Here is a 24,719-nt window from a genome sequence, read left to right on the forward strand (position 1 = left end):
TGAACATATCGGACAATGTAGTGGAAAGTTAGAATTGAACCTGGCTATGAGTCATCATAGATGTAAAGTGAACTGCAGCCCTTGCACTTTCTCTTTTCCTTCAGTGAGATAATCAAACAGCCCCAGTGCTGTCAAATGCTCTCTGTCAATGTAACTGTAAAAAACAAAGAACAGAAATGCCTGTGTTGAGTATCATGCAGCTCTAGAAAATGATGGTTCAGAGTCCATATTTTTTTATTTAGAAGGACAAAACACTGCCAAAAGAAAACTCAGGATATAAAGTTGGACGGTACAGCTTAATTTCTACTATGTTTTTTAAAATAAAAGGAGAAATCAGATGTACATAAGATCTACAGAAAATACACCAAAATCATGATGGATAAATTATGGATGATTACTTCTTTTTTTTCTTTACTTTTCTGTTTTCTGAAGATTTTATTTTTACATAGAAATAACCTTAAAAAAAAAAAAAACCCAGAAAGAAACTGTGTAGGAACAGTGAAGGGCTTGCCCAAGATCTCATAGCCGAGGGTGTCAGGTGAGGGCGAGAATAAGCAATAGGATTCTGCTGGAAACACAGGCTATAAGCTACTTTCTCCCTGTGCCTAGGACACCAGCATTTCGCTCCCTCACAAGACCCAGACATGTCAACTCAACATTACTTTCTACCCACAACAAATACAGAGATCTTTTGTAAAATCAAAAAGACCAAAGGAAGATACTCCAAAAAAGTACAAAGTGCAATTTGTAGTAGACATTTCTCCCTTTTGTGGTATGCTGTCTTGACAGCATTCCTTTAAAATTCAGATCGTGGAGATAAAACGGGAAAAAAGAGATGGGAGGGAAGCCTAATCATGAAAAAACATACATGTCAGAATGAGATCAAAACCTGTGCCTTCCGTATGTCTAACGAAGTGCTGCTGGAGTATAAGGGCGGGGAGGGAATGAGCTCCTTCCTTTTCTTTAAATTTGCAATTCTTAGAAATACCTAGAATGTATACTTCATCTAGTATAACTTCTATGAAGATGCTTCTTGACTCTTTTTCTAAGGTTATAATTCTAAGAGGGTTTTTATTGTTGTTGTTGCTGTTGTTTTAGTTTCTCATAATTACTCATTATTTAATGTTCTAGTTTTATTTCCAGCCCTTCTTCCTATTTGCTGTTGCTTTTCCTCACTGTGGGTTTTCTTTTGATATTATGCAGCATGTAACCTGACTAGCCATGCCAAGTTATTTCAATTACTCCCCAAGGTGTTTATGGGATATAGAAAAAGTCAGCCTTCTCTGCCCTGCATATTTATGGCTACACTTACGTTTCAGAACCAGTGAGAGAGGGACAGGTGGAGAGAGACAGAAAGGAGAAAGAGAAGAAAGAGTTGAATAGAATATTAAAGACTTTCTTAAAAACTGTACAGTGAGAATTAAAGAAACAGCTCTTATTTTCATCTTGATGTTTATATACAAGATCTGGAAAACGTCTATCGGTCCCTCTGCTGTGAACTACTGGTCCAGTGATTGCCAGTGATTGTAGAGCATTTTAAAATGTAAAATGTCAAAGTCATCTTTAATTTGGGTATTAATTCTCCAGCATGGGGGTTAGGCATAGCAAGGTTCCTGCTAAATCTTTACAATTAGCAAAGGAGATTGTTCACAGCAGCTCCTGTAGCTTCCAACTTGCCCCCAGGGCCCCAAGCGGAGGGGCCTATGTAGTGAAGGGGGAAATGGTCAAAACCCCTCATGGTTGGCTGGGTCCTCACACAATGTCACCTCACTTCTTGCAGATGCAAAGCGAGGCCTAGAGAGCAGACCACAGAGGTTTCCCCTTCTTGTTACTTCATAAAATCTTCTCCTTTTCTTTGCCATGTAAACTAGTAGATTGGTTTTGAATTTAGGCGCTGGAATGGGTGTGTGACTAGGACAAATCACTTAATTTCTCTGGCCTGTCTCTGCATCTATAAAATGGGGGTCATTGTTCGATGAACAGAACTGCCAAAAGTGACCCGGGATGTCATTCTGGGTCGCCTAGACAACAAACTAGCTCCAGTGGGCCACCTTCACCCTATTTTGCTGAGAGGAAAGGCTGCACCCAAAGTCAGTCTGATTATGGGGTTCCAGGAGCAAACCCTGCCTCGTAAGTTTGCCCCTTATTCAATAAAGCCAATGTTTAAACTACGTCACATGACACTGTAGAATTCATCACAAACCCCAGATGGGGCCCACTTTGCACCGTAGGGATAATAACAGGCCATACCTGACCTTCCCAGGGCTATTATAGGTTGAATGGGAAAAATGCAGTGTTTCCTCAATGTCTGTCATCATTGCTAGCTCCGCCTACCACCTGTCCTATTATTTCCTCAGCATTTTAAAAAAATCAGTCACTGTTTCAATGTAAAGCGTTCCTTTAAAAAAAAAAAAAAAAGTAGATTTGAAAACACAAAAACACATTCAAAAGACATCCATGATGGGAAGGCCTGTTATTCCCAGAGTGCAAGGACAGAAAGAGGGGTCATCTAGGGTTGGGTTTCCAGGCCCCTCGAGACAGCAGTGGGCAGGGAGGTAATGGGAATGGGTGAGGGGCAGCCAGCTGGACCCAGAGAATCTGATAGAAAAAGAGGGCTCCCTCTGGGAGAAAAAGGCTGGGTTTAGGATAAGAGTGGGAAATGATGGAGCCTGGTAAACAGCAGGTCTGAGATTGACTGAGGGGAGTTGGGGCCAGGGCCAGAGGAAAAATGGGTGGACTGCGAGGGAGCCCTGGGGAATGGGAGCCGAGTGCAGCCTGGGCAGCAGATTAAGGCTCCCCTTGCAAGGCTGGAGGAAAGCAGGGCTAGGGCAGGATGGGGGTGGAGGGGAGTGAGAGCTGAGGGTGGGGCAGCTGAGGACCCCTGAGGATGGGTGGGGCAAGGGATGGAAGCTGTGGGGTGGGAGAGGCTGGAGATCAAGCCTTGACTGGCTGAGCCGGGAGTTCTAGAACATGCTACAAGAAGAGAAGCAGAGGAGGGGTTTCGAAGATGATCCCCTCTCAGAGGCTAGACCGAGAAGTATGAATGCCAGTCAGTATCCAGCTGGGAGTCCAGTGAGACAATCACAGACCCCAAAACCACCTCCCATACCCATGCTGCATGGTCCATTTTGGGGGACCTTAGGATTGGGCCTTAGGGCCTCATGCTCAGTGAAGACTTGGTGAACGCTAGCTTTTATTCAGCCCTCACTGTCCTTGCCTGACCTCATTGCCCCTTGTTCACACGTCCAGCAGAGCCAACCTCCTGCCCCATCCCACAAGCCCTTTGTTGCTGCCCCTGCTGTCACTCTTTACTTGGCTCGTAGCTGAGTTTCTTGCTTCAAGTCTGACTTCCCAGTGTGACAGTGAGCACGAGCCCCGGGGGACCCCTATTTGTACTACCAGCATACTCAGCCTCTGCTGCGCCTAGGAGGGACTCGTCAACCCAACACAGTCTTTCTTTTAAGCCCAATGCCTTTCAGGAATTACATTCAACCTTTGAAGAGAAGAAAAGCACACACAGTAATCCTTTGCCAACTTCCATGGTGGGCAAAAACCACCATTGGCAGGATTACACTTCATTTTTAAAATAAAGGGTATAAGAAAAAATGTTAAAGGGGTATTCAATATGTCTTTTTAAGTAAATAAAAATTCATGAGTCACCCACTTCTAAAATAAACAAGACTCATCAGCTTTAAGAGGCAAGCAGATCAGATCGCAGCCCCTGAGCCCCCCATGGCCCGCAGCACACAGCCTGCAGGGGAGGGCGCTCTGACTGACGGGTTAGGGGCCTCCAAAGGAGACTTCACTAGCTTGGAATGTCCTTTTCCCTGGCAGCCTTCCTCATTTTGTTTTTGCAGGTGTAGCGCAACCTTAGTGTAAACACCTCTTTTGGGTTGTTTTGTTTTCAGAAAGTCAAAAGTGCTTACAGGAATTTTTTTCTCCAGGCCCAATCTCCCATATGGTGTGAGGCCACCCCTCTCTGTGCACCCAGGCACTCACCCACGCACCAGGAGTGAGAGCAGGGGACTAGCGGGAAGTGCATAGATAAGAAACATGGAGGATTTTAACACATGGCCAAAGTGCATGGGTTCCAGGCTCACCTACCCAACCCCGCCTCAAACTCCCTGGAGTTTGAAGCCCCACTTCTCCCCATGGCCCCCCACTCCAAGAACTTCTTGCTGGTCCCCTTCTTTAAGCTTGCATTAAACCATCTGGAGAATGGGAGAGAATCTAGCAGACTGGAGAAACTAGAGAAAAGGGACAAAACTCAGGGCAGCATATGAAATTTGTATTCATGATAACGTGCTGGGAAGGCTAAGCGGGAGGTGGTGGGGGGAGCAAAGGGGTGAAGGAAGAGATTCTTGGGCAGATCGAGGAGGCGGGCCCTGGAGCAGAAGCCGAGGGAAGGGAGAGGGGGGAAGAGAAGAGCAGGGAACATCGTATCTATGACGGCTATGAGCTCAGCCCCGGGCTCCCTCCTGAATGGCTGTTCAACTGTTGCTTCTACACATCACTGCTCTGAGATGAAGCCCCCGAGATACCAGCCAAGAAAATCACCTTATTCATGTACCGCAGCACAGTACAGCTCTTTCCTGTTGCTCTCCAGTGAAAAGTCTGGGGAGAGGTGAGCCCTAAATTCATCTCCATGCCTTCGTTGTCTCTGCTGATATTTCTGAGCACCAGTCGCTCCAATGGGCACAGAGGATAAAAAGACTAAGCATTAATGCATGCGTGACCACCTTCAAGCCCTGGCTGGCTCCAGAGCCTCAGTGAATGCCTCCCCATTCTGGGCCTCAGTTTCCCTATGTGTAAAATAAAGGGCTTCAACCAGATAATCTCAACATTCAGCCAGCTCTATGACTCTGAAATTCTAAATCAGACCTCAGTCTTCAGGCTCACTGCATGTTTAAGTGTTTTGTTTTTAATTTGATTTGTTGCTGATATTTAAAACTCAAGAGCTTTTACATAAAAATCCATTTTTTATTTCTCTCCAAAAATCAGCAGCCCTGGCAACACAGCCACACTCCTGCCTGGTGAGAGTCGGTTGGAGCTGAGTAGTGGCCTCCCCTTCAGGTGAACTAGGGGTTTAGCTACCTGACCCCTGTGGCCGTTTGAGGCTTCGGCCCCCCCTCCCAAGTCTAAGGGACCAGGAACTGTTCAAGGAAAAGTAGAGCAAGGACTTCAATGCACAACAAATCAGAAGGTGCCAAAGTGGGGAAGAGCTCCTGCAAGGTGACCAGGCCCTGGCTGAGAAGCAGGAGGAGAGAAGATGTCTCTGGGAGATGTTCTAAAAAGGGTGGACATGAGGGAGCTGTCCATCCTGCTGTTGGACTTAAAGAGATGTGCCAGAAAGGAGCTTGCCCGGGGCACAGAAACACCACACCAGGCCTCACTCCAAGCCAGAAAGCCAGAAAGAATACACTGATGTCCTCTCAGGCCCTCGGCAGCTAATCATGTATTCTAGCCGGGAATACGGTCCAGGACCGAGGTCAGGGCACGAGTCTCAGGGGGCGTCCATTAGCTGGATGGGTGGATGCAGCTGGAGAGTTGTGTGAGGTTGCTAGTGCTATTATTACTTTTATAGATTTCAGCTAATAATAAGTACTGCCTGCCGACTTAGCTCAGACTGCTTTAACAAAAAACCCCACAGACTGAGTGGCTTCTAAACAACAGAAATTCGTTTCTGACAGTGTTAGAGGCTGGAAGTCCGAGATGAGAACACCAGCAGGGCCAGGTTCTGGGTGAGAGCCCTCTCCCTGCTTGCAAACTGCTGGCTTCTTGTCGTCTCCTCTTGTGACGTGGCAGGAAGAAAGCACACTAGCTCTCCGCCTCTTCTGAAAGGGCACCAGTTCTGCTCATGAGAACTCCACCCTTTGGACCTGATTTCCTCTCAAAGGCCCCACCTCCAAAGACCTTCACAACGGGGGTTAGATTTTCAACATGAATTTTGGAGGGACACAAATATTCAGTTCATTAAAGGTACCTTCTCTCACCCAGACACAATGCTGAGAACTTTACATATTCTATCTCCATTTAATCCACAAAGCAACCCTATTTTATAGGTGAGGACACTGGGGTTTGGGTAGGTTTAATAACTTAGGTGATTAATGGTCCATCAGCTTGTCAGTGGTAGAGCTCAAGCCTGGGTCTGAATCATACCAGCCGTGTCAGAGCATGTCTGCCCTGCTCCCAACCATACCAGGCTGTCCCCCTTTCAGAGTCTGGCCTCTGAAGCCACCATCTTTACTACATCGTTACTACCTTCAGTGTCTAGAACAACCAACACCTGCCCTGGAGAGGTAGGTGATCAGAATTAGATACCCCGACCCAGCATTCTGTGCTGGCCTTCCCTCTTTGTCAAAAGTGGTCCTCTCAGAAAGGGATAGGCAAGAAAAAAGGTAAAAGAAGGATGAAAAAACAAACTATAAATGAGTATTAATCCAGGCTTTGCTGAATTCAGTGATACATACAAGAACTTATTATTTTCATTACAACCACCACCCTGCCTCATGATCTCTAGTCTCCAACAAAATAGATTTTTTTACCTTCAACTAGCTAATTGAGCATCTGCTATTATGTTCTTGACAAAAATGCATAGCCTGAATCTAATCAGGAGGAAACATAAGACAAACTCAGATTCGAAGGGCCCTCTATAAAATAATTGTTCAGTACCCTTCAAAAGGGTCCAGGTCAAAAAACACTGAGGCATTAGTCCAGATTAAAGGAGACTAAACTGACATGAGACTGAATGCAGTATGTGATCCTGAGTTGGACTGACCCAGAAAGTGTTGGATCTGATTTGGGCTGACCCACCAGTGGGACAATCAGTGAAATTTGAATTGGTCTAGAGTTGAGGCAATAGCTTGTACCAGTGCGAAGTCCCTGATTTTGATCACGGTACTATGATTGTGAGAGATGTTCCCATTTAGGGAGTTTGGGTAAAGGGAAGGTACAAATCCTTTGTTCTATCTTTGCAACTTTTTGTAAATTATTTCAATCTTTGTAAATTATTGCAACTTTCTGGAAATCATTGCGAAAAGGAAAATTTTCAGACAATTTTTTAAAAGCCACAGAGTCCTGGAGAGAAGCAAAGAAGTTACCTTGCCAAGTGGAAGTAGGCCCTCAGGAAAGTATTTAGTGAACCCAACCCCTGGGTCGAGTTTTTGGTCTCAACCCAAAATGTTGAGAGGAGGTGACAGAAATTATTTATAACAAAACAACTATGACATCTCTATTTGGGAGTCATGATCCACTGTGCTCACAGCAACAAAGCCCGATTTTAATACCAATTTTTGAGATGCTTGATCTAAAAGATAAATTCGGATAGGCTATGTGCCTGCAGGTATCAAAACTTGTTATTTCTCCTAAGGACCAAATGTATCTCCAAGATACAATGTTTGATCATAGTAGAAACTTTTGGAAGAAAAACATTTCAATCTGACACGTTTCATATAGAGGGACACATTTCCCTCCTTTTAGTTAGGGGGATTTATTCCCTCTTTTAAAACTTTCAAGGCTTTCAGTCTCCAAGAATCATTAAACAATGGAGACATTCTGATCCAAGTGCAGCAATTTCTTAGGATTTATCTCTGCAGCCCTTTCTGGCTTCTCCTTGGTCCCTGCATTTCATCCAGTTTGAAGCAGAGCACCTGACAATGATCATAATGTGAAGAGTGTGAGCTTTCCATTCTTCTGTTAGGTCAAGATTTCCATCCTGTACCTCTTGAATCTGCACTTACCAATGGCAAATTTAGAAGCAAATATCTTCTACTATTTTATGTCATTGTCAATGGCAAGGGTTCCTGAAGTCTTACGGGTCTCCTTTCAATAGATCCCTTTTGTTTAGGGCTTAAGATAAGGGACACATGGGGAAAGTTCACTGTTACTTGTGTTGATAGCTTACATGAACTTGCTGGGTTTTTTATTGGCTCCAAACCTTGCTGGGATGTGCCTTTACCTCTGGTCTTCTCTTTTACTTCCCTCCTTCTTGTTTTCCATTTGATTTTGCCCCCACCGCTCCCTCTGTTTCCTCTCCAATATTGTAATAGCTTCTAGAAATAGAAAGATGAACAGGACAACGTCCCTGCCTTCAAGGAGAGCATAACTAAATGGAAAAGAGGGACAAATAAGGGGACAACTATGGTTCTTGTGAAATGACACTAAAAGAGAGGTAGATTGAGGTCTCTGGAGATGACAGGCATTTACCTCTGCCTGGAGAAGGATAGGAAAACTTCACCGACAAGGTATATTTGAGCAGAGCACCCTGCAGAAAAAAAAAAAAAGGAATCCAAAAAGCAGAGGGAGAGGGTGACTCAGTGCAAAGAGGCTCCAAGGACAAATTATCTTTGGGAAAAAGGACGAGAGTTCAGCGTGGCTGAAGGATGTTTGTGAAGCTTTGTCAAGTTTTGAGACTAGGAGGCAGATGAGCACCATGCTGGGAAGGCTGTTACATTCTTTTAAAAATACATGTTTGGGAGAATCATTTATCTAGTTTGTCACAGAAATTCAGAACCACACTTGTGAATTTGAAAGCATTTTCAGTAGTAGAAACACCATCAGAAACTGTCACAGCAAACAATTATTAAGTGCCTAGTATTTTGAGCTCAAGGTCAATGTATTAGTCTGAATGTTTCTACTTATCACAAGCAAATATTTTTAGGGAAAAGAAGGAATTTAAATTTCTTATGGCTGATTTTTTTTAACTGGATTTATACAAGTCATACTCTTCAAAATGCTTCTTCAAATATAAAAATATGAGTCAAATCTGCATTATTTAAAATCTGATGAAAGTTAAAAAAAATTATTAGATTTACTTTAGGTCCATGTATGACAACACATTTTCCATGAACATTTTATACTCTCTATAATGCTTTTTAGGTTTCTGGTTCTGGGTACAATAGAGTAAGTATGCTCCACCTAGTCTGGCCCACAGAATAGAGCTGTGAACCCTGGTCAGAAAGTATGGAACAGGCACTGGAGGGCTGCGAAAAGCAAATAGCAGCAGGTCAATTGAAGAAGAAAACCAGAATTAGGAGTACTACCAAACCAGCTGAAGGTTAGCATTTTGTTGTCCTCTGATATCTCCCGACCTAGATTCAAGGCCACTTGATCTGTTTCAGTAGTTACTAATGTCTATTGTTAAACTGGCATTTGAAATGGATTACTGCTACTAGCTGTAGGACTTGACCAAGTCTCTTTCTGTCTCTGGGCCTCCTCTGTAAAGTGGGCTGCCTGATCACATGCTCTTGGAGGTCTCACCCAGTGCTGATGCTCCAAGACTTCACACATGACCTCTAAGGAGCACCAAGAGGCAGAGTTATGAAGCTAATGAGGCTGCAGCTGAAGGCCAGCCTCCTGCCCCCAAGCCTGGTGACCATATGAGTTTGTAAAATTTGTCAACTTAAGATATTTAACCACAATTGGTTAAGACTCTTGTCTCTTTCCACTGTGGCTTCCCTTTATGTCAGGTCTCATTTTCGTGTTTTGTGTCCTTTTCCTTAAAGAGGATTCCCCAAATTATATAAGCTTCAGAACTTGAAACCTGGATCTGCCCCTGTCCTATTCAGATAGTTATAACCAAGATGGCATTCAACTAGAGATTTCTTTCTGAGTCATGTGTAAGAATGCATCAGGTATTTTATTGGAAATTAATTAACAAGTTCTTGTCTTAGAACTTCAAGAAAGGAAACACCTACTTTTCTTTCAGTACACAGCTTCACATGACTTCTTCAGGGCTTCTTGGAATTCTAACACTTTATGTTCATTACCTGTTTCATGACTATAAGCTTCACGAGAATAGGGACCATGTCTTTTCTATTTTCTGACATGTCCCCAGCATCTGTTGCAATGCCTGACACAGAGTAAGTACTCCATAAATATTATCAAGGTAATGCGTTAATTTAGGAAGACCTGTTATATTTAAATATACCTTGTCTTTTTCCATGAAGAATTTGAGACTGAGTGCTCCTACTCTGGGCCAAGTGCAGAAAGTTGCAAGCTCATTTAGAAGTCCATTAAAAGTGTCTTACCAGTTGATTTGAATGCCCAGGATACGAAACACTTGCCGCCAATGCTGAGAGTATGTGAAACCCTTCTTCTCTTCTTGCAAAGCACTATTCCTCATTTAAAAGGCACTGAATGAACCAGAATTCAGACTTCGATGGCCAAAAAGACCCCCTTCTTCCCTTAACTGTGGACAGGTAGATTCTCCCTTGGGCCGCCTTGATGAATAAATCAAATGCCCCTCTTTCATAGTCACATCTTTTCTAACTGTAGAGACTAGACTATGGACCTCTCAAGGGTGGTGGCAGTTCTTCAAATGCCCCCCTTGTTTTGCTGCATCCCACAGGCTAGGAGCTGCCTTTCTTTCCTGCTCACATCTTCCAGGTCCAGCTGCTTCAGTATTTTCTACAATGGCAACAGCAAAATCAGCAGCTGAGAAGAAGTCTATATCCAGGAGCAGAAAGACAATAGAGCTCGGGAGGGAGAGAAACAGCAAATGTTGATGGGGCTTCAAAAGAATAGCAGAACGACAGGAAGAGGGAATTAAGAAGAGAAAGTGATGTGGGAATTACCTAAGCTAATTACATAATCTCATCAAATGAAGATTCCCAAAAGGAAATGTAAATTGTGGAAGGCGCAACAACTCTAGAGCGCAGAGAATTCTGTGCTTATAATATAAATATTCACCAGAAAAAAAAAAAATTAGCATTTGGGTAAAGAAGAGTAGGCACGTCCTCTCTTTTGAGTGGTTGTTTATGATTGCTGTTCCTAAACTCACCGCACCCGGTTGCAATTGGCCTGCCATTCTTGTCCTAAGCAGCAAAGGGATGTGGGTGGTGTGGGCAGGGGAGGGGGCTGCCTATGTGGCAAGCCATGACAAGTTCTCATTTTGATTTTCCTCAAGCTCTGTGGGTGCGCTGCACCTCAAATTCCCAGCTGTACTCTGGATAATGAGGAAATTATTGGCCTGACCTGGTCCTTTAATTTTTTTCCCACTCATGGCTTGAGCTTTCATTAGTTTTCATTTCTCATTAAGAGAAAGATCAAAGTGTGAGAATTAAACACCTCTTGATTGTTGTCATACTGAAAACAGGAAGCTGAGAGTCATGGGGCTGGAACTGAATGAAAGGCCCAGCTGAGATGAGTGAGCCACCGGAGGATACGTCAGCAGGCATTGTCTGTCCTCCTTCTCCTCCCTCTTGAGAACAGTAGGGAGCAATCTAACATCCAGAAATACTTGGAGTCTACATTTAGGACTCGGTGTTGTAAAAATCTGGCACATTCTCTGAGCAGAGATAAGAGGCTGAAATCACATTGGGCTTTCCTCTTTTCAAGTGTTGGGTTTGGATTTGCATTAAACCTTACCCCCATAGACGCGGCTCCTCAGATATAGAGGCTGTGTCCCACCCGTCTTCAATTTCTTACAGGCACGTGGCAGTATGTCAGGCACGTGGCAGGTGGTTGGCACGTGCTGAGATGAACTGACTGCTCTTAATTTCTATGTTTGTGTGCTTATTGAATATACCCCATCTCACTACATAAAAGAAATAAAAACAGTATGGCGGTTTCTCAAAAAAAATTAAACATAGCACTACCATATGGTCCAGCAATTTCAATTAGGTATATACCTAAAAGCATTGAAAGGAGGCACCTAAACAGATACTTGTACACCAGGGTTCATAGTAGCATTATTCACAATAGCCAAAAGATAGAAACAAAGCAAGTGCCTATCAACAAGGGACAATCTGGATGAACGGACAACCCAGATGATGTATATCCATACAATGGAAAATTATTCAGCCTTTAAAAGAATGGATAGTCTGGGGCGCCTGGGTGGCTCAGTTGGTTAAGCGACTGCCTTCGGCTCAGGTCATGATCCTGGAGTCCCTGGATCGAGTCCCGCATCGGGCTCCCTGCTCGGCGGGGGGTCTGCTTCTCCCTCTGACCCTCTTCCCTCTCGTGCTCTCTGTCTCTCATTCTCTCTCTCTCAAATAAATAAATAAAATCTTTAAAAAAAAAAAAAAAAGAATGGATAGTCTGACACGCTACAAATGGATGAACTGTGAAAACTACATGAAATAAGCCAGGCACAAAAAGACAAATATTCAATGATCCTACCTATATGCGGTACCTAGTTATTCATTAATGAGTACAGGGATTCGATTTGCAATGATGGAAAAGTTCTAGAGATGGATAGTGCTGATGGTTGCACCATAATGTGAATGTACTTAATGCCACTTAATTGTAGGCTCAAAAAAAGCTAAAATGGTAAAGCTGATGGCTGTATATTCTACTGCAATAAAAGAGGAAAGGAAGCAACCTTCGTTTAATGTACTGTCATTCCTGAATCAACCCAGAGAACGTCAGTGCTACTGGTCTAGTCTGATTCCAGCTGTACGTGAAGAAGAGGCCCCACTGCTTCAAGGGTACATGGGCTTTCATGGCGTTCACAGCTGTGCAGGCCCCCTTTTCCCATGTGGATCCTTAAGAACATTCACTGACTCTGCCATACAATGCACCTGCCCCCAAGCTTCCATGGCTGGAAATTACAGGAGAATCTGCCTTGTCCCATGAGTTGTACCACCCATCTGATGATTACTCACTTGTTACTGCAGACCAGCCTCCAAGGGACAAACTAGCAGTAAACCTCTTTGGGTTCACTTTTTCTAGACTCCCAGCCTAGAGGAGCAATACCAGAGCTCAGTATTACAGACAGAAGGGACTGGGTTCGAATTTCAGTTCTCCATATTATTACTTGTGTGGCTTTAGGAAACTCACTTAAGTACACCTCAGTTTCCTCATCTATAAAATGGGAATATGACTGTACCTACCTCCCAGAGTTGTGCGAAGGCCTAAATGAACTGATAATATAAGTGCCTCACCGAGTGTCTACAGTAAAATGAGTATTCAGTGAATACAATTTTCATGGAAGAGATACATTACAGGCGGTAACAGGGGTAGAGTGAGGATGGTCATTCATGTCATGATAGGAGTTGAAATCTAGGCCCTGTACAATCTGAACCTTGCACAGGCCAGCCAACCAGGAGGAGCCTCAGGAGTGAGCAGGGATACCAGCAGGTGATTAAATAGGGCTTTCTAGGGGGATAGGTGGTTCTCAAAGAATCCTTTTTACTTCTTCTCATCCCTCACCCAATTCCTTAATCTTTGGGGTAGTCTCCTTTTGGAGATAGATGTATATCATTTTCTTGCGTCTACTAGAAAGTTTACTCATTCATGCTTAGGAAATATCTTGAGACCTGAATATCCAAAGAATTTAGGATAATGTTAACATAATGCCAAGTAAACAGAAAACCCATTAAGGAGAGTTCTAGGATGAAGTCATTACCGTCCCTGTGATGGTGTGGACGACCTCTGGCTGCACAGTAAGGCTTCTCCATGATTTCAGTCAATCAGATTATCACACTGATAGTGTTGAATTGAACTCACTAACTTTAATTATTTTCTTAATTTTAATTATTCAGGTGCATCTTCCCAAAACCTGGAGAGATTTCTAGAAACGTAAGTGAAAGAGGGATATATGAAGTTGTTTTTAGATTGGATTTCTCATTGTGAAGAAAGAAGGGAAACCCTCTGTTTTCACCCGGTAATCACTTGTACTGAGCACCAATACCTTGCTAGTCACTCCCAAACACTGGAACATTATCACTTCTTGGGCCAGTGGACATAGGAAGTGATTAATTTGCATATGTCCTTGAAGAAGGATCATAAAAATGCATACAAAGGGGGTCAAACTTAAGTCTAGCCAAAGTAGCTGAAAAAGGGCAAAAAAAAAATTTTATTTCATTTTCCTACTTAATGTGCTCATTTTGAGCTTAAAATTCAGAAACAAGGCCCTGGGTGCCCAGAATGGAAACCTTGGGAAACCCTGGAATTTTGAAAGTTCAATACAGGAGCTCAGCCATCAGGATGTCCTACAAATCTGGACAGAAGGAAGCCAGTAACACTTGAGGACAAACACTGTGAAAAATCCTAAGAAGATGGTACCGTGTGCGCCTCCTGGAGACTTCAATCCACTCTTTTCAATTCTATGCATTTATGTGGTCTTTCCCTCATGGGGAAGTAATTTACAGATTATACAGAAGAAGGGGGAAATGGGAAGAGTGATTCTGAAATGAAAGAAAAATAGCAAAAAGTTACCAAAGTGGGAGACACACAAAGATCCTTTCACGGGCCTAGGCTATGACATTGGCTGTGACGAAGTTCAGTTTCTGAGGGCTTGCCATTCAGAGTCCATCTCTGGCTTCTCAGTTTGTCTAGGAACCAACTGTTGGACCATCCAGCCATCGTCATATACGCCATGATTGGAAATGATGTCTGCAAAGGGTGAGTTATGGAGAAAGAAGGTTTTGAAAATGCTTGGACTCTGGGGTCCCCCTCTTCTCTTCTCCACTCCACTGTGTTACACTAGCCTGCTGTTGAGTTGAATTTCTCTGTCTTAGCAAGTCCTAGAAGCATATGAAATTGATAGAACCAACGCATAAAGCTGAAAGACCCTTTAAAAAATATCTGATCCATTAATTCTCTGCTCTGATTCCCAACAAATGGGTATGTCACAATACAAGTTCTCAGTTGTATCACAAGATATATGCTGCTTCTAGCCAAGAATCCAAGACTGAATATTGTGGCCTTTTAAGTAAAATAAAGCCGAATTATAGCTACCCCATAAGAATAGGTTCCTCACTCACATTCTGATGTGGTAGAGACAGCGTAGACTCAGAGCATTCGCAAACAAACTGTGTATAATTTACAGCCAGTCCTACTTATGTCCATGGCCCATAGTATGAAAACAGTTTTGCTAACCGGCTAATATTGGTAGTGATTGCAAAATGTTGAATGCCTTAGTCTCCCATAACATTTTGGAAGGTTTCTCAAAAATTGTGTGTACCCCTAAGAATATGCTGCACATGTGAATTCCATCTGTCCTGTGATTGTGGCCAAAAAGAAAGAAAGAAAAAAAAAAAGGTGAGATCAGATCTAGAACAACTCCCCAGTAGCCACCCATCCACCATTTTAGAAAACAGAAAAGTAAAGCCAAGAGAGATTATGTGACTTGCCTGATTAATTGATTAATGGCAGAGCCGGCCTCCAAACCAAGAGATACTAGAAGTAGGTCATCCTACTCACTGCCCGTCCCTTGCTTTCACTCACCAAGCTTTCTAAGCCTGTGTTAAAAACCCAGTTCAATATTAGTAAAGTGTGTTTGCTCTCACCAACACCTCCGTGAGGTAGGAGAGCCCTGGAACTCTCACAGTGAAGGAGGTGTAGACCTAATTAGTGAAGTGAATGCAGGTCAGGAAATACCATGCTGCGATGAAGAGATGCTGATGTGCTAGACCCTGCCTTGGCACCCCCTGGGCTGGTTTACCACCCTCCCCAGAACCCCAAGGCTCCCAAGGCCCCACCCTGGGGTCCCAAGTCCCAACTTCTGTGATGAGCCACATGGAACTCGCTGGTAAATAGCAAACACCCCCCAAACTCTCCATGAACCAAGAGTCACACCACTCCCTAGATCATCTCATCCCCACAGCAGCCTTAAGAGGAAAGCATGATTGCCCCTATTTTATAGATGAAGAAACGGGTTCGGCAAGGTTAAGGAACTCGCTTATGTTGCTATGAGTAGCAAGGTTGAGAGGCAGACCAGGTTCTCCGATGAAGTTCTGTGCTCTTTCCATAGTCCACACCTGCCTTAACCGCTTTCTTTTAGGCAATCACTTTTTTAAACATATGTATTGACCACCTGTGATGTGTCAAATGCTGTGCCAGGCTCTGGGACATAATGGCAAAGAGCCCACAGTGCCTGACCGCAAGGAGCTTAGGGAAGGAGAAGCACTGAGCTTCAGCCCCAGCCCCATCACAAAACAGAATGAACCTATGTGACATCAGCCAATGCCCCTCCAGCCTCTGGATCATGTTCCCCCAGAGGGGACACAGAGCAAACTGGGGATAGTGAGCCCAGGACACCTGCAGAAAGAGGCTTTGACTCCAAGAGCCCAAACCCCTGCAACTGCATTTTCCAGCAGAACCTGCTTACTCAGAGGCCCTTCCAGCCCAGGCTTGCTTTTCCTTTTCCAAGGAGCCAAAGGGCAGGCAGACATCAGCCAGAGACGTGTGCCAGTCTCTCCCCCCGCCAGGGATCTGGGCAGAGGAGCAGCGAGCATGTGGGGGAAAGAACGGGGTTGGCAGCGTGGGATGTCCCTGCAGTGCCCACTTCGCAATGTCCTGTGGCAGGGTTAGAAAAATACAGACAGATGGCAGCTATACCTCCCCATCTGCGAGCACGGCAAGGTGGAGTAGACAACCCAAAATGAGCAAAGCGATCTCATAAAAAGCTCAAGCCAGCAACGAGTTGCATAATAAGTCCATCCTGGAACAAGTTTGGGGATATTTGCTTGACTTTTTTCTTTCCTTTTTTTATGATGACGCTAGCATTTACTGAAATAATGCAGTCATGTGCTTCTCTCTCAATTCTCCAAACTCACGCAGTTACTCAATAAATACGTGCTAAATGAATGAAGGTCATGATTGGAAGATCGCTTTTTAATGTCTGGAATTTAAGAAGAAAAGTAACATAGACGAACACAGCTTTCCCCTGTGACTCTACTCAGTTTGGCCAAAGCTAACCCAGCTTCCCCTGGCTTTTCCTATCACTCCCCTTGAAAACTCTGGAATGTCTGTGATACAAAAGGAGAAAAATGCCTGGAAATAGGGCAAATTTGAGTGAGCTACAGCAGCAGAACCATGAGTAGCAGGGGCGGCCTGGGAAAGGGAAATGGCTTTAAGGGCCTCAAACCATAAACGCTTCCTCCACCCCCCAACATGACATCCCTGAGAAGAATGTCAAAATTGCCAGAAGTGAGATAGAATTATAAAACATCTAATACTAGCCACGTATATTGACATGCTTCCATTTTTTTATGGTGGACCTAGACGAAATTAATTGTACATTTTTCACCTAATGAAAAGAGCCAGGACCACCCTACAAGGGTTGTCTGTGTCCCCCGGCACCCAAGCATTTCTTTTCTGCAATGCCAATGCTTCCGATGTCCCTAGGACAGCCGATCAGCACTGCATTAAGAGGAAACCAGCAGGGGTAACTGGGTGATGGACATTAAGGGAGGCACGTGATGTAATAAGCACTGGGTATTATGGAAGACTGATGAATCACTGACCTCTACCTCTGAAACCAATAACATATGTTAATTAATTGAATTTAAATTTAAAAAACATTTTTTTTAATAAAAAAGAGGAAACCAGCCAATGTGCTGATAGGTCACTGGCCCTAAGGAGACTGCACTGGCAGGAAACAATCCATTCCATCCAATCAAGTGGTAGAAAAACCAGCAGGGAAGGGAATGCCCAGAGGAGTTCTTTCTCCCAGCCTCCTCAGTTGAGGCAGGGGTGGCCAAGGGAAGGATAAGGAGGTTCCCAACCAGCCAGCATGTTCCAGGTCACCCCCACTTTCAGGGACCCAGGACCTCTATGCATGGGGTAACGTGGGCCCGGTGCGTCCCTAGCTCCTCCCCAGTCTGTGTCAAGAAGCCTCCTGGGGGGGGGGGGCCGGGGGGAGGACAGTGATGTGATTACAGCTGGCTGGCCTGAAGGAAAGGGCTCCCTATGGTTGCCTGGCTGCTGAGAGAACCCAAATGCTAGCTTGAGTGAGGGCTGAGCACTCAGTCGGGACGCATCTCTGGCCTTCAGCTCTACTTCTGGGAAATATTTTCCACAGAGGCTGTTTGCCTTCTTCCTTAAGAGGGGGCACATCTCTCTGGCCTCAGCCAGGTGAAATCTGGCTCAAATAGCTGCCAGGGTAATGGAAGGATCACAGCCGGCCCTGCACCCAAGTCACGAGGCTCATTTTCAAGATCAGACACAATCCCTGAGGACGAGGACAGGCTCTGAGCCACCCAAGGGGCGAGGCTCTTTCTCTTCGGCCCCCCGCATGCTCCTGGCCTGTGAGATCCCAGCCCGGGACGCCAGTGCTCTCTCATCACATCCCCCAGGCTTGCCCTCTGTAAGCTCAGCACCCCTAACCCCTCACCTCTCCGTCTGAGTGACTGGTGTGAGCTCACCAGGGTGTGCGGAGGGATGTAGGGCACTGGGGTGCGCAGGCAAAGCTGGGCTGGCAAAGCGGACCTCACACAGGTTCCAGCACACGTGGGCACAAAAGGGTTAGACGCTTCTAGCTCAGCCCGTTCAGTCTGCAGCAGACATCAGAGAAGGCCTAGGAGATGTTTTCCAAACCGCTGGGACTCTGGTCTCCACAATACTAGTGCTGAGTCTCCTCAAAAACCACCAGAGGAGAAGGAGTACACAGATCAAAATGGCATTGAGAATTTTTCAGGGACAAAGTCAGAAGGCACATTCTATGGCATCCAGAAGGGCTGACCCACAGCCTGTCACTTAGACCCATTTGCCCTTGCCTGAACTAAGAATCAGTCAATTTGGGGGCGCCTGTCTAGCTTAATCAGTAAAACATGTGACTCTTGATCTTGGGGTTGTAAGTTCAAGCCCCACGATGGGCCTAGAGCTTACTTTAAAAAAAAAAAAAAGAATCAGTTAATTTTGCTATGCACATTAAAGTGTTTAACTGATAAGGCACATGTGTAACTTAATGTAGCTGTGCATAATGGAGCAAAGATGACTAGAGAATGTTCCACCAGCAACACCAAGGCTTCCATTTTGATTTCACTTAGTAATTAGCCATTTGGGTTATGCTTGCTTCAGTTATGGGGTGCTCTTGCAAAAGCACAAATTAGCTCAGAATATTTGTTACCATCAGGGTTGTATGTCTAGCCAAAAAATAATCATTAAATAGGGAGTTTGGGAGACTTTTCTCCATCTTAACTCATCTTGGCTTTATGTGATTGGAGAGTCATAGCTCAGCATAATTGCTTTGTGCCAAAGCGCTAGTGTATCAGCAGGAAAAGGCAAAAAACAAAACAAAACTGAAGTGCCAAAGCAAAAGTTAATAAGCAGTATGCGCTCACCTTACCGATGATGGAAGATAGGGTACGGACACCGGCTTGCTTCCATTTCACCCCTGCTGTCACCCCACACACACAGTGAATATCAAACCTGGTTACTCTGGCTGGGTCCTCCTGGGCTGAGAAAACCCACAAGGCAGCCTGAATCCTCTTCACAAACTGGGATCCTTCTAGCACTTCTGCACATATGCAAGTCAAGCCAAAGCCCCTACCCAGCCTTCGGTCCTTAGTAGGTAGGCAACCTATTCTCATATCCATCCTTATGAGAGCTTTTTATTCAGGTTAGGGAGATTTTTACTCATAAAGTAGTATGATTTTTTCCAAGGTAACAAAAAACATGAATTTAGCATTCTGTTCTATACGCGGGGGGTTTTGTAAAATAGGACATCTTTCTTTCTTTTCTTTTCTTTTTCTTTTTTTCAGGCAGGTTGGGAGAGTCCTAAGCAAACCAATAGATAGTGTAGAAGGATGTACACCACCCACAGTTAAGACCTTACTGGTAACCCCTAACATCAGCCTTATTCTGCCTTCTCCTCCGTATGGGTACATATTGTTTGTCACAAATGAGCCAAAGTGATCTTTGCATCCGTGACCAGCCTGTCATCTCTGGATAGCAGTAATTTAGAAAGTGATTTTATTTGACTAAGTGAAATAGGTGGGGGACAAATGACATAAAACTACAATGCTTTCTGCTTCCATTAAAGCTTAGGTGGAGTCCGGTTTTTTTTCCCCCTTCCTTGAGAGAGAATAAAAATAATATGAGAATCTGTTTTATTTTTATTATTTTTCTGATTACAAAATAATATCTGTTGTGAAAAGTTCAAATAATACAGGGTGTAGGAAGTGAGTTTCCCCATAATCACTCCCTACCAGCGCCCCCACCAGCCTGCTCCAAGCTAACCAATGGAGACAGTTTAATGTATTTGCATCCAGATTTTTTCTATGCAAATTCTAATTTACAGGCTGATTAATATTCATTGAAATGAAATAATAGTATGCTTACTGCTCTGTAATTTGTTCTTTTCAATCAACAATACTTTTTTAGCAGTCTTTTCCGTGCTAATACATACAAACTACTTCATATTTTTTTATTTTTTTTATTTTATTGAGATAAAATTTACATCATATAAAATTAACCATTTTGAAGTGAACAATTCAGCGGCATTTAGTAATTCAGAATGTTGTATAACTATCACCTGTATTAGTTAGCTTCTTTCTTTTTAGTGCCCGTATAGCCTTCTACCTCATGGATGCACTAACATTTATACAACCAGGCTTTTTGGCTTTCTCTAACTTTACACTATTTAGCACAATGTTGCAATACTTGTATGTACATCTTTGCAAATTTGTGGAAATGCTACTGTAAATTTCAAGGTCAAAAGTTAAGCCAACTTCAAAAGTTGATACTTTTTTTTTTTTTTTTGAGAGAGAGCACCCGCTCGTGCCCACAAGTGGGAGGGGCAGAGGGAGAGAAAGAATCTCAAGCAGACTCCCCACTGTGTGCGGAGCCCAACTCCAGGCTCAATCTCATGACCCTGAGATCACGACCTGAGTCAAAATCAAGAGTCAGATGCTTAACCAACTGAGCCACCCAGGCGCCCCAAATGTTGATACATTTTGAAAAATTCCCTCCAAAATGGCAGCATCAATGTCCATTTAGGAACTCACTTCGAAGTGATAACCGTAGAGGGGCACTTGGCTACCTCAGTAGGTAGAGCATGTGACTCAGGGTTGTAAGTTCAAGCCCCATGTTGGGTACAGAGACTACTTAAAAATAAAATCTTAAAAAAGAAAAATTAAATTTAAAAAAGGCGATAATAGTGGACATCCCTGGGGGCTTCTTTCTGTCCCTTCCTTCCATGTCACTTATGCCTCAGGTCCAGCCTGTGAGTAGTAGACTTACTTTTCCTGGTTTGGAATCTGTATTAAGTTCCCCATAGCTGCCTTAACAAAACACCACACACTGGGTGACTTCAAACAACTCGCACAGTTTTGGAGCTTAGAAGTCCAAACTCAAGGTGTCAGCAGGGCTATGCTTTTTCTGAGAGGTCTAGGGGAAAATTGTCTCTTGTCCTTTATGCTTCCGGGGGGCTCCTGGCATTCCTCAGAATTCCTCGGTTTGTAGCAACCTAATTCCAGTCTCTGTTTCCAGCTTCACATGGCTTTCTTTCCTGGGTGTGTGTCTGCGTGACACCTTCTCTTCTTGGAAGGACACTTGTTTTTTGATTTAGGGCCATCTCTAACCCAGTATGACCTCATCTTTACATTTGCAAAAACCTTATTTCCAAATAAGGTCACATTCTGAGGGAAACTATTCAACCCACTATAGGATCATTATGTAAATTTGGGATTTTAAGGACTCAAAATAGAAAACAATTTATTATTCCATTTAGGTTAACAAAAGGCAGTTTAAAGAGTAGATGAAAATCTTAGAGAATTCTACAATCTACTCCCAGGTTAATTCAGGTTAGTATCTTAACTCAATGTATTCCTAAAAGTGTGTAAGTTCAAATTCAATGTAGAAAGGAAGGATGTAGTGTGGATACATACTGTCATTTTATTTCTCAGTAAAGTTGCATTTTCCTAACTGTGATATATGTGAAAAGTTTCAAGACGAAGTTACAGGTCTCAAAGGGTCTAACAAAGAATAAGTAATACCAGACTCCTTTGATTCTATTAACTGTGTGTATCAGTCAGGATAGGTAAGGACATGCTGCAGGAACAAACAGCCTCAAATCTTAGTAGCATAAAGCAACAAACATTTACTCATACTATATTGTTGCCCAGGGATCACCGTGGGACTCTATTCCAGGACTCAGATTAGTGAAGCAGCTGCAATATAGAACACTGCCCAGACTCATGGCAGAGAGCATTCTAGAGGTTCTCATATCAACAAACGTGACACATGTCACTTCTGCTCACAACTGATAGGCTACATCAGTCCCATGGCCCACCCAACCACAAGAAGAGTCAGGAAGCTTAACATATTTTGCAAATAACACCAATAACTACTACATTGTGTGTATGGGGCAGGGGGAGGAGAGGTAGAGGTGTTAATGTATGTGTATGCATTTATCCTTATCTACTAAGATATTTTCTGTTTCTTTCACCAACAGGAAAGTTGACCCAGTCGCAGCAATGACCACTCCCGAGAAATTATACTCCAATATCATGCGGACTCTGAAGTATCTAAATTCCCACCTGCCAAATGGCAGTCATGTTATTTTATACGGCTTACCAGATGGAACATTTCTCTGGGATAATTTGCACAACAGATATTATCCTCTCGGTATTAGTTTGAAGATACTTTTACTCCTTTTTTTAAAAGATTTTATTTATTCATTTGAAACAGAGAGATACAGGGAGAGAGAGCACGAGCAGGGGGAAGGCAGAGGGAGAGGAGAAACAGACTCCCCACTGAGCTGGGAGCCCGATGTGGGACTCAATTCCAGGATCCCAGGATCATGACCTGAGGCGAAGGCAGACGCTTAACCGTCTGAGCCACCCAGGCACCCCGATACTTTTACTCTTTAGCAATGTCAGTTATACATAGTTCGAATATATGTAGTTCAAACCATATAGGAATACACCTAAAATGCCACCATGGTGTATAGGTCAGAGCTGGTGAAGGCAAGAGCCCTGAGGTACGGATCTAAAGGCCAGTATCCAAAGATGGTCAGAACCAGATCTAAAGTCAGAAAGGGCAGAAATTTTTAATGTAGAATTAGGACAAATTGAAGGGTAAGAATTTAAATCAGGAAACTCCTTTAACAAAAAGTGAGATCTAGAATAAGCAGATGAAGCTCAAGTCAAAGAGAAGGATTTCTCCAAACCTCAATGGTGAGTGCCCCCTGGTGGCCAGAATTCTAAGAAATTCTGTGGACCCTGGTGGCAGTTAAAATTCTACACAACACATGCTCCAGGGGGCTTGCTTCCTACTTCTACACTCTGTTGGAGTCCTTGGCTCTGAAATGCTTTAAAGATCTCCAGAAACTTTCAATAGCATCTCTAGCATTCCAGATGCCTTCTGAACATTGTAAAAGTAATAGTAATTCACATCAGGAAGGGCTGGCCATGCTGATCCTTAAAACAATCCTGTTAATCCAATTAATGATATTTTTGTTAATTTCGTTTTATAGATGAAAAGCCCAAGGCTCCAAATGTTGCATAGCTTATTGTATATGTAATCTGGGTATAGTAGGGCTCTCTCTCTCCGTGTTTGGGGGAGAATGTCCTTTCAAAAAATATTTATTAGGTGCCAGGCACTGTTCTAGGAACCGCATAACCATCAGTGAACACAATAATCAAAAATCCCTGCCAGTGTAGGCTTGTATTCCAGGAGTATGCCAGTGTGACTAAAAAAATTAAGCAGGGAAGGGGGATAGGAAGTGCTGGCCTCAGACCTCTCTGACAGGCATCTACAATGAGAGCCTAGATACCCTCCCCTCAGCCTCATATCAACAACCCCTTGCCAGTCTCTCCTTAAAGAGGTCGCCCCTTCCCTAGTATTGCCATAGCCTCCTCCTTAGACCGACCGCTGCGAAAGTGTTCTGGAGATCCAAGCAGTTTCTAATGAGTCAGATGAGCAATTCAAAGGGAAAAACCTAAAACTCCTTCCTCAGTGTCTACCTCAGGGGGTGGGGGTAGAGCGCTTTTCCTTGCATTAATAACTTCTCTGTACCTTTCCAGTCTCCTCTTCTCCTCCTGTAGTCCCTGTTTAAGCCAACCCCCACCCCTCCTAACACACGAAAAGAGCAGGTTCCCTTTAACCAGTTCTCAAAAGACTCTGGTCCCTTCACCAGGGGCACAAGAGTAAATACCCGCTTTCTAGGCTTCCCACCAATAAGACTGAAGTCATTTTTCCTCTTCAGTTACCAAGTGCACCACAAATATCATTATCATCCCAGCAAAACATTGTCCAGCCTCTCAAGAGGAAAGCATATTCTTTCTGTTCCCACAGCTTTGACCGTGACCCTTAGAAATAGTAACACGGTCACACAGAGAACATGTCTCCATTCTGGGCTTCCTTGAACACATAAAGCACAACCACATGGGCCAAGAATGTCTCTTTGAGCCTTTGGGGTTGAAAATTTCGGTTCCCCCAACAAATGTTTTCAGATTCCTAGATTTGCCCCATACTAAGAAATGCTTGGGGAAAGGAAGTTGAGGACAAGAGAGATGTGCTTCCATTTTACTCTATCACATCAGTGGGGACTTGACTTTGGGTTTTCTGACTTCAAATCCCATTTTCTTTCCATGAACTCTGGTTAGATAACTCCATAAGTTCTCTCGGATATGCCACACAATTCACTTGACTCAACCACAGTAGGTAATAACAACACCATACAATTTGGAAGGGAGCAAGGGAGGGAAAGAAGGTAATTGGGGAGACCCATCAATCACTTTGGTGGATTCTCTAGGCCAGTGGTTTTCATGTCACCCCTACTCATTATCGCAACTGGAGAAGGGGTGTTATTAATATCTAGTGGGATTCTCCTAAACATCCTATAATGCACAGGACAGCCCCCCACAACTAAGAATATCAATAGAGCCAAGGTTGAGAAACTTTGCTTTAGGCTTTGCCTTGTCCTCAAATGGCCTTTCACCAACCACTGATCGGGCACTAGCATTTTGCAGCATAAAAGAGGAAGAACGAACAGGTAGAATGAGTTTGTTCTATATAAACAACCCTTGTTTTGAAAAAAAAAAAAA

At 43.7% G+C, this 24,719-nt stretch overlaps 1 protein-coding gene across 4 annotated transcripts in view; it reads left to right on the forward strand.

The window, feature by feature from the left end:
- AOAH (acyloxyacyl hydrolase) overlaps positions 1–24,719 on the forward strand; it is a 156,732-nt gene that overhangs the window by 117,281 nt on the left and 14,732 nt on the right. For all 4 annotated transcript variants that reach the window (XM_081800267.1, XM_081800269.1, XM_081800268.1 and 1 more), the window contains 3 exons: positions 13,485–13,521; positions 14,272–14,346; positions 22,124–22,296. In XM_081800267.1, coding sequence (XP_081656393.1) covers positions 13,485–13,521; positions 14,272–14,346; positions 22,124–22,296 — 285 coding nt within the window. The remainder of the gene's footprint in view (positions 1–13,484; positions 13,522–14,271; positions 14,347–22,123; positions 22,297–24,719) is intronic.

Source organism: Leptonychotes weddellii, chromosome 12, assembly GCF_054177405.1.
Source record: "Leptonychotes weddellii isolate Sample4059 chromosome 12, ASM5417740v2, whole genome shotgun sequence".
Lineage (NCBI taxonomy): Eukaryota > Metazoa > Chordata > Mammalia > Carnivora > Phocidae > Leptonychotes > Leptonychotes weddellii.